We start from the raw sequence: 10,514 nt of genomic DNA, 5'->3' as shown, positions 1-10,514 counted from the left end.
CACTGCAAACAGCTTTTCTTTTTTGACACTATCAAAGCCTTTCCTGATTTTGAACATCTCCAATAAATCTCTATCAACTTTCTCTGCTCCAAGGAGAACAAGCTGACCTTTTTCAGTCTTTCTAGTTAAGTCCTGGAAATGTGTTGCTGGAAAAGCGCAGCAGGTCAGGCAGCATCCAGGGAACAGGAGAATCGACGTTTCGGGCATAAGCCCTTCTTCAGGAATTCATGAAGAAGGGCTTATGCCCGAAACGTCGATTCTCCTGTTCCCTGGATGCTGCCTGACCTGCTGCGCTTTTCCAGCAACACATTTCCAGCTCTGATCTCCAGCATCTGCAGACCTCACTTTCTCCTCTCTAGTTAAGTCCCTCAAGTCTGGTACCATTCCAATAAATCCCTTCTGTGCCTTCTCCTTGACCTCCAAGGTCTTGGACAACCTTCCTGAAGTGTGGTGCCTGGGAATGGACATAATTCCCATCAGATGCTGTGAGCAATTATGAAAGTTATAGCCATTTCCTAGTCCTTTTCCCCTAAACTTTGCTCCAGTTTGAAGGATCATTGTTCACCCCTTTTTTCTCACTGCCTCTTCATTCCCTGGTGACCAACTGAGAGAAGGAAATGTGCAAAGTTCCAAACAGGGACACACACTGGTGTAATGAAATGCAATTTACAAACTTGAAAACAAAGTAAGAAAACGTAAAAATAGAGTGAGATTTATTTGCAGTATATAGTGTTTTACATGATCCAGATTTAGAGAAAATGTACAATGGCTGGGGTAATTCACCACAGTAATTTCACAAAGTCAGATCGTATGCTTATCGACTGATCCCGAATTGACTCCAATGAGCAACGCAATTTTGTAAAGTTTAATAAGAGCTCAGGCACAAGGAGTCTCTGTTAGTATGTGACTATGATGTGGAGGAGCTGGTGTTGGACTGGGGTGAACAAAGTTAAAAATCACACAACACCAGGTTATAGTCCAACAGGTTTATTTGGAAGTACTAGCTTTCACAGCGCTGCTCTGCTACCTGATAAAGGAGCTGCAGTCCAAAAGCTAGTGCTTCCAAGAAAACCTGTTGGACTATAACCTGGTGTTGTGAGATTTTTAATTTAAGTATGTGACTATTACACCCTCGTCCATGCTGAGGAATAACAAGCTCCTGTCACCTGCACTTGGTAAACCCACAGGATCAAGAATGCATCCTCATCACAGCATAGCTCTAACTGCACTGGAGTCTAATTGAAGACCAGTTTACCAAACAGTAAATCATTCCAGCCTGGCCCTCCATTCAAACAAAGCAGCTCTGAGCCTGCAACGGAACAGTACAGATGGCTAATGGAGTGAGGGCCACTTAGGCAATTCCACCATCAGCTGTAATCAGAATAAAATCAAACCATTTCCCAGAAACAAGTAAAAGTGCTCATATTGAAACATTCACATCAAATGGATACTTCTAGAAAAAATATCTTTTACAAACATATAAAACTCTTTCCCCATAATCGAATATACAAAAACTCTGATCAAATGGATTTAAAAACTCATGAATTTCAGAATTGAGTAATTTCTACAACATTCTCCAAACCAAAAGCAATTCATTTCCAACATTCTGTTGTACAAACTTTAAACTTCATATACAAAAAAAAAAGTTCATTCCTCTTAATGTTGTTCGGTGAATTCTCACATCTTGCCTGCTGCTTGTGATCTCTCTCAAATCCCAGTATCACCCTCCATCCCCCAGTCGGGATCAGCTCCTCACTGCCTGTCCTTTGATTCACCCAACCAGGGTTCAGGGCAATACTTATCTGTTAAATGTGATGCTGCCTATTCCCATCAGAAACAGACACCCGGTATCTCAGAAGCTCAGACCCTTCCTCACATCTAAACCACAGGGGTGGCAAGGGAATGGCCAACACTCAGGGAAGAGGTTGAGAGGGTCTAGTCACTGCACCTGCGGAGAGGGTGGGTTGGGGAGGGGCAATACGTAGAAAAGGGTAGCTGCACTGAGACTCAAGCAGATCTTAGATGTGGGATCCAGTCTGGATGGCCTGAAGGATTCACAGCGAATCACCAGCAATCCCTGGATCAGACTGGGAATTTTTTATTGCTAATCGTGAATAGTTTTATGATTTTTTTAGAGTTACAATAAAAACAGGACTCTGAGGGAACATTTCACACTTTGCCTGCTCGTTTCCAAAAGCTCTTGCTCAGTGGCCTAGGTCAGCAAGGTGTTTACTGCCAGTTCACCTACACTACATCTCGGAAGAGTTTCACCAGTTAACCTGGGCTCTTTTGTGAAATATTCCAGAACAGAAATTGTGGCACCAACAAATGTCTCACTCACCAAAGCCTGTTTACAGTAAGATTTAGTTAAGGTGCTGAGTAAAATAAGCTGCCTTTTCAACGGATGCTGTTAGACATGAGAGATGTGTCCTTCTGTTTTGAATACGCTTAGGTTGCTGATTGCTGTTCAGTCTTCTGGCAGTGAGACAGCTGATTATACCAGAAGCTGCCGGATTCCTCTACACACTGCTCGCCTCCGCCAGGCCAAGATATTCAGCGTTCTCCGCTGTTGCAACCCGGATGTATCCGTTGGGTTGTGTTAGTGACGGGGTAGCAGGGCTCAGGCAAGGATTATTCCCAGAGTGTAACCTGCTCTGGAGATCAGGCGGCCAATAATCAGGATGATCAAATGGTAGGTCCTTGTTCCCAGACAGACTCTGTTGAGTCAAATATTCAGGATTTTCCACGGTGTTTCTGAACTGACTTTTTGGGATCAGGGGCCCATTCCTGGCATTACCTCGAGCTTGGCTGGGAGATAAGGTTTCATCTGCCTGGTTTATATAGTCTGACAAGAAACAAAAGATGAAGATTAGAAGCAAAATCAGGTCATGTTGGTGCCAAAGATCAGACCCAGACTTCACCAGATGCACCCTCTGCCCTACCTCCCACATGAAGAATTAGCAATGGACTTTTCAAAGCAAGTCGGCAGGAGAAGGAACAAACATCATCGACATTAACCTGTTTCAGTTTGATCAGAGCCCAGTGAGATGTAACTATCCACCTCATCTTCTCCCTCGTCGGTCAGATGCACTGTGGGATCGGAGCTGTATCGCTGAGTGACATTGTCCTCTCTGGTAGGACAGCAGGGCACTCCTCTACATCCTGAATTCTCAGCCTCAGTGCAAGTGTCGACACAGGCAGCAGCTGTTTGTGAAGCACCAGACACCAGGCCAGAGCTTTGTGCAGCCTCTGACCCCTGACCTTCTACTTCTGCCACACTTGTTGCACTCTAAAAAAGGAAAGAAAACAAGAGGCTGTCAGATCGGGACTAGATACATTTAACCCCAAATATAATGACTTCCTCCATCTACCTGAATCTGGTCATTAGACTGACTCCTACGTCCAAGGGCCAGTGTTCAATAACGGATCCAGTAACTATCAGTAAGACGTTTGACTGTGAAGGATCACTACCTAGCCTCAGCCAACACAAAGACACTAATTTCCAGTTGGACTTCCTTTTTAATAGCCACCCCACACCCAATTGTTCTCCATGATCAGGCAGGAGTCTGAAAGGGACAGCAGACACTGCCAATTACAAATTGTTACAGCAACAATATGTGCAATACTGCTCCACAATTTGGCTTTTGTGACCTCCGAACACACAAACACCTGCTCCTGATCCAGACCTCCATTATTAAAGCCACAGAATGGATGGAACTGAACTCTGCCAATGGAGGCAAATTTAGGTGTCTTGACCTGGTCTAAAAGGAGCTGGGTTAAACACTGTTACAAATATTTACTCTGGAAGATGACATTCTGCTCCTGTAATGGGTGCGGGGCTGAGTGGTGAAAAACCCCTGATGTGGTACCAGATACTCTTCAGCGTCGATCAGATCCTGCATGTCCTCATCTTCCAGGAGAGTGCGGTAGAACTTACTGTCGGTGGGGCTCTGAAGGACCATCTGCTCATCACCCTGAAACAAGACAATAGGAAAACCGAGATCAGCTCAACATCTCTCAGAAGAAATCAGACTCTGTCTTGCATCCACTGAAAATGAGATGGGGTAGTGGAAGTAACATGAAAGTAAGGTAATGAAGAACAGGAGGCATGACAGAGAGACTAGGAGGAGGGAGGAGAATGCGAATGGGGGCGAGCAGGTATAAGAGAGCGAGAACACGAGAAGGAGGGAGAGAGAACAAGGTAGGGAGGTGTGGAGAGGAAGAGAGAGAACAGGATGAGGAGGGAGAGACAGAATGGTGAGGAGGAGGAAGAGAAAGAAATGTGGGGGTGAAGGGAGAGAATTGAAGGAGTGAGAGAGAACTTGAGGGAACGTAATGTACAAGAGAGCGCGCGAGCGAGCGCAAAATCAGGTGGACAGAAAAATACATAAGACAGAGAAAAAAGGAAAAAGGAAAAAGAGAAAAATGAGAAAAATAAGAGAGAGAGAGACAGACAGACAGAGAGACATGGTGTGTGCAGGAGTCTGAGCAATTAATTGCGCCTAACATCAGGAAGGCCCATGTAGCAGCTCCTCTGGTACTTACCTGGATTACCACATATCGGGGAGGGTCTCGGGCCATTTTAGTAAACTCTGTCACCAATTCCCGGAACTTGGGTCTACATTCCGAGTCGATCATCCAGCCTAGTAGAATAATCAGGAAAGCTATCAAAAACCGAGCTCCACAGGCATACATCCTGTCATCTGGATGAATTTCAGATTTAGTGAGTGAGGATTGTAAAGAAAATAAAAATTTTCATTAATGGAGTGTCATTATTCTCTCAGAACACCCTGAAGTGTTCCAATGCCAGTGAAGAAGTTTCTCAAGTACAGCCGCTGCTTGGGAGAAGGTAGAGTTTGGTTATTGGCTACTGTTAACCTATTTTCCTTGATTATGAGAAGATTCACATTTTCAGGATTGCAAAATTAGATGTAAAATAATTGTTTGCAGATACTTGTAGGTCACAAAGAAATTGCAAATTTGAATTTGCTGCTTCACTCCAATCTCTTTACTCTCTTGATTCCAATGAAGAGCAAAAATAAGTTCCCAGAAACAGCAGTTCTTCTTTCGTTCAGCACTCTACAGCGCTCAGATTCAACATCAATTCAATAATTTCACATCATTACCACTGCCTGTATTATTTGGGATGGTATGTATTTGCAATTTTGCTGTTGCTATCTACACCTTTCCCAAGCCCATCTTTTGCTTCTTGCCTTGTGTCATTTGCACCAGTTATTTGATCTTGTGACAATGCTGTGGCTTTAAAGAGGTTATTTTGTCCTGGCTTTTCTTTTGAAGAGAGATTGTAAGACAGAGATGCGGAACTGCCCAGTAAAGACCACTTGCATAAACACCTTATGAGACCTTGGGGTTTTTAATGAAGTAAGAACAATGGAAGTATCCTGGGTGTGGCCAGCTCTAACAGACCAGGCTTTCTAGTTTTTGTTAGTTTTAGGTTTAACTTTAGCTTTAGAGAGAAGCTATTGGGGTCTCCAAAGGGTTGGAAGCTACAGTGAATGTCTCCTGGCAGCTATATTCTCTGAATTTTCTCTTGATGTGTTTTCCCTCCTGGTTTGGAGAACTGCATGTCAGAATCCGTCTCTGAATTTTACTTTCTTCCGAAGTGTTTATGGGATGTTACTATATTGGAACTGTCAATTAGGAACTGTATCTACTATTCTGTTAAGTTTCCAATAGAGTTAAGTTATTCTAAATTCCTATTTCTTTGGTTGCATTTTAACTACAGTGTTTAAATAAATTGCGTTTTGCATAACGTTGAGTAGCTTGACCAGTCACATTGCAGCGGGAACAGGCACTTCACATTTGTCTTTAAAATAAGAAAAGGTTAGGGTCGAGGTTACTGCCTTAAAATATTTTGAGGGAGTCTGGTCTGACCCATAACAGTCTTTAAGTCTCTCCAGCCTTCCACCCAGTCATTGACTTTCCCTTTCCTCCTCACCCTGCCTCGGGACTTGATTAAGATTTGTTACGTCTCCATTTTCCAGGTCTGAGGGAAGATCACTGAACTGAAAAACGAGTGAGTAAAAATTAAAAATGTTGGAAATACTCAGTAGCTCTAAAAGCAATTTCTTCCCCCCTAGGTGGAGCCAGACCTGATGAGCATTTCCATTATTTTCACTTTTTAAGCCAAGAGTTCTTTTTGCATTAAACTATCAAATTTAAGGCATAGATGAGCACAATGCTCCTGTTTCCCAGGGTTCAGTCCAGTACCCGGGGATTTTCGACTCTGTGGAGAGCAGTCTCACTTGATATTTTTGTGCTGCATTCTCTAAGCTGCTGTTCCATGTTGTGTCTAACAGATTTCTAACTCACATTTAACCATGATCATGTAGACATCAATGGTGCAGATCGGGGGCTGTGGGAGTCGCTCTCCCTTTTCCAGCAGGTCAGGGATCTCACGAGCCGGGAGACCATCATATGGTTTAGCTCCAAACGTCATCAACTCCCAGACCGTTACTCCTGCAGGTAACCAAACATTTTTTACTTTATTGCACAAAGAATGTGGCACATACAGGTAACAAGGACATTGCTGACCAGTAGCCACCTCGTACCCACAGGAGATACTTTTCAAGACCTACCACGGAAGCCCGCAACAGTGGATAGGTGCAAATCCATTCATTTAAATGGGAAACAGACCTTCCCAGCAGCCTCCTGGTCCCTGGTTCTGGAACATTCCCTATAATATGTTTGGGCCGCGGTAAACTGCGGGTAACTGAAACCGCGGTAACCAGATGCATGGATTCAGGGGTTGCCCTGTATATGACTGTACTGGCCATTAAACATGTATATCCTGGAGCTTCCTCGATCAGTGCATTCACATACCCAGATGCTCTCAGTGCAGCTCCATACCCGGTGTGAGCACTTCAGGCAGCCAGCTCCCTCACTAAGAGTGAACTTTACCAGATCATCAGCTTGCCACAACTATCACAATATTAACCCTGATGGATTCAGTTAGAATTTCCCAGCAATCAAACTGTAGATGAAGCTCTAAGGCACTCACCTTATCTCCTATATATGCTGATAATCAGAATGTGTACTGAGAGGTCACAGTTACAGGGCTGGTTTACATACCATAACTCCAGACGTCACTTTGGTGGGTGAACTTTCGGTGCAAAATGGACTCCAATGCCATCCATTTAATTGGAACCTAAGAAAACAGCAGACAAGATGAATCATTTTACATTCTGTGAACCCAAAAGCATTGATTCTCACTGGCAAGCAGCATGAAACAGTCTACAGTCCTGATCACTGCAAACCCAAACATATCAGCTGCAAAAAGAAATTAATTTACAATGAAGAACATTCAGGTACACACTGAGCTTGGACAACTCAAGTCGACAAACGGAATAAAGGCTGAGGTGGAAACTCTCGGGGTCTGCATGGTTTTCCCTCATTAGCTCTAGAATTTCGGTAATTCAGATTAATCACTCCATGCAGGCAAGGCTTCCTCAAACAGTACAGTCTGAATTGAGGTTGTTCTACTGTGACACTGCCAATAGGCAGCATTTACCTTCCCGCCATCTGCATGATATTCTGTCTCATCAATGTCCAGCAGCCTAGCAAGCCCAAAGTCTGTGATCTTCACGTGGTTTGAACTTTTCACAAGGACATTCCTTGCAGCAAGATCACGATGGACCAATCGAACGTAATCTTCCAGATAGTTCATTCCCTGAGTGAAAGAGAACATCAGTGAGTGCAATTCCAGCCCCTTAGCTCACCTTTAACTTTATATCACAACTAAGATTTTTCAGATTAAAAGCAGACAATGGCATATCCTACCCAGTCTATCCTACAAAGTCTTCTCAAAAATATCTGGACTTGCACTTAACTTTGGACAGTCATCTCGTACATCAGCCAACCTATGGCCTACTCACTGAATCATAACTTAAAGCCAATAACACCATTTGTGGGTACGTTTAGCCCCATTGGCAGGAGACACAGCAGAGATGACAGCATAAAGATATACAGTCAAGAGAATGTGACCCTGGGAATCCTCTGGATTCTGGATCCCTGGATCCCATGAATTTTTCTGTGGTATCATATCAAACAGGGGCAAGGACACCTCGTGTTGTTTACCAGTCATTACCACTCTTAGCTGATCTGTCAGTCTCCAGGCTGAACACAACTCGGAAGAAGCAAGGAAGGTGGTGAGGGCACAGAATGTACTCTGTGTGGGCAACTTCAATGTCCATCACTGACTATCTCAGTACTACTACATCCAAATGTGCTAGCTGAGTCCTAAAAGATGTAGCTGCTAGAACTGGGTGCTATTCTACATCACTTTTACCAGAAGCAATACCAAGCATACCTAAACTGAGCTGTCAACCTTAGTGAAAATACAACACAGCAGTACGTACGTGTTAAACAGCTGGAATAGCATGCTACAGACAGAGCTAAATGATCCCAGAACTGATGGATCAGATCAAAGTTCTGCAGTCCAGTCACATCCAGTTATGAACAATTAAACAACTAACTGGAGAAGGGTAAAAAAAAATCCTCATCTTTAATGGTGACAGGGGCCAACACATTAGTGCAAATGACAAGGCTGAAGCTATTGTAACAACCTTCAGCCAGAAATGCCAAGTAAATGATTCTTCTTGACCTCCCTCTGAGATCTCCAACATCAGAGATGCCAGTCTTCAGGCAACTTGATTCACTACACTATCAATAACATGTTGAAGGCACTAAATACAGCAAAGGTTTAGATTAGATTCCGTACAGTATGGAAACAGGCCCTTCAGCCCAACAAATCCACACCGACCATCCGAACAGTAACCCACCCATACCCATTTCCCATATTTCCCCCTGACTAATGCACTGAACACTATGGGCAATTTAGCATGGCCAATTCACCCGACCCGCACATTTTTGGATTGAGGGAGGAAACCGGAGCACCTGGAGGAAACCTACGCAGACGAGGGCAGAATGTGCAAACTCCACACAGACAGTCGCCCAAGCTGGGAATCAAACCCAGGTCCCTGGCACTAAGAGGCAGCAGTGTTAACCACTGAGCCCACCATGCCACCCTGACAACATTATGGCGATAGTGCTGAAGATTCCTGCTCCACACGAGCAGTGTCATGAGTCCAGCTCAGACCTCTCTGCTGACATACCTTTGCGATCTGCACACACCAGTTGAGGAGATGCTGAGATCCAATTCGGTCCCTGTTTTCTCGGACATAATCCAGTAGGGATCCAAATGGCATCAGCTGTGTTACCAGCTGAACAGTAGATGTCAGGCAGATTCCAAGCAGACGACAGACGTAAGGGCTACTCACTCCCGCCATTATGTATGCCTCCTACAATACACAAAAATACCTCAGTAGTCTGTGCCAATCAGCACTGTCTGAAACTCCGCTATAACGAGTACTTCTGATTCTGAGTTGTGGGAATTGGCAAAATTTCATCCTCACCTTCAGAATGAAACATTAGGAATCAAAGCACCTTTCTATCTTTGAATTCAGTGTTGATTGAACTCAAGGCAAATACAGAATAGTTATAATATTTCAGCCGCTTCACCAAGGAGATTGTAGATTGCGAGCACTAAAGAGTCTGGGATTTAAAGGGCACTGAGTATAGAATGAAATCATCTGCAGGAAAGTGGATGATGACTGAGGAAGGTGGTTTATCTGGAGAGGGAACAGAGTTGGAGCACACAGCCCTCAGAACTCATATTGATGGGAGGGCACTCACAAACTACTGACCCAATGGACCAATGAGTCAGGAGATGTGGGAGTCTTCAACAGAGCTTTGCTGGGAGGCCACATGATGAGAACGTGCTTGGAAGTGTAAGGTTCCAGAACCTGTCAAAGTCTTAGGAGAAATTCAGAGCAAAAAGAAGTTTTACCAAAATGCTAAAGCACTGATTTGCAGAGATTTGTAAAGAGGTTCTAATTTCACTGGAATCAACCATGCTGGAAACTAATCCACTAAATGTTGATTGGGCAGAACTGTTAAGGTGAAAATAACTGGAGAAATCAAAATCCAACGCAGTAATTTCAGAAATTGTCAATGGAGGACAGAGAGGGCTGGAGTTAGCAGTATGTGGGAATCATCTTCTGTTGATGAATGTGGGAAAATGGAATGGGAGTTTAGTTATTTCTGGTGGCCTGCCCTGATTTCATTTCAAACTGTGAGGGGAACCTATTGCACCAGAAGCGAGGTAATCTGCATCACTATAATGCTCTCGATTAGTCATAAGGGTAACGAATGGCTATATTCCTGTGGCATTTATTAAACCAATTGTTTGAATCGCTGGCTGATATGTAACTTGTTATACTTACATCCAGGATATCTTTGTTAGCTTTTGGAGACGTTCCCTCTCTTAAAACCTTAATAGCAACAGGAATCTTCACATCTTCATCCTCCGGCATCCAGACTCCCTGTATTCAGGAAAATAGACATTTGAGGCCATCGGTTGAAGTCTCTTAACAAACTTACCCAGAACAGACTTACAAAGTAATAGGCGTAAATCATTCATAAATGATGCTTCT

At 43.7% G+C, this 10,514-nt stretch overlaps 1 protein-coding gene across 2 annotated transcripts in view; it reads right to left on the bottom strand.

The window, feature by feature from the left end:
• Positions 1–691: 691 nt before the first annotated feature.
• The window catches only part of erbb2 (erb-b2 receptor tyrosine kinase 2), a 70,113-nt gene continuing 60,290 nt past the window's right edge, over positions 692–10,514 (bottom strand). Inside the window, exons 19-27 of one of the 2 annotated variants that reach the window (XM_087977699.1) lie at positions 10,305–10,403; positions 9,135–9,320; positions 7,532–7,690; positions 7,093–7,168; positions 6,334–6,480; positions 4,546–4,643; positions 3,801–3,974; positions 3,019–3,289; positions 692–2,845 (exon numbers count right to left, since the gene is read on the bottom strand). In XM_087977699.1, coding sequence (XP_087833825.1) covers positions 2,520–2,845; positions 3,019–3,289; positions 3,801–3,974; positions 4,546–4,643; positions 6,334–6,480; positions 7,093–7,168; positions 7,532–7,690; positions 9,135–9,320; positions 10,305–10,403 — 1,536 coding nt within the window. In that variant the 3' untranslated portion in view covers positions 692–2,519. The remainder of the gene's footprint in view (positions 2,846–3,018; positions 3,290–3,800; positions 3,975–4,545; positions 4,644–6,333; positions 6,481–7,092; positions 7,169–7,531; positions 7,691–9,134; positions 9,321–10,304; positions 10,404–10,514) is intronic. The other variant, XM_087977700.1, reaches the window with a different exon arrangement.

This window comes from Chiloscyllium plagiosum, unplaced genomic scaffold (assembly GCF_037043375.1).
Source record: "Chiloscyllium plagiosum isolate Xiang-an unplaced genomic scaffold, Cpla_swu_hap1 HiC_scaffold_32, whole genome shotgun sequence".
NCBI classification, from domain to species: domain Eukaryota; kingdom Metazoa; phylum Chordata; class Chondrichthyes; order Orectolobiformes; family Hemiscylliidae; genus Chiloscyllium; species Chiloscyllium plagiosum.
The sequence above is the reverse complement of the archived record's forward strand: the minus strand, read 5'-3'. Positions and strand labels throughout refer to the sequence as shown.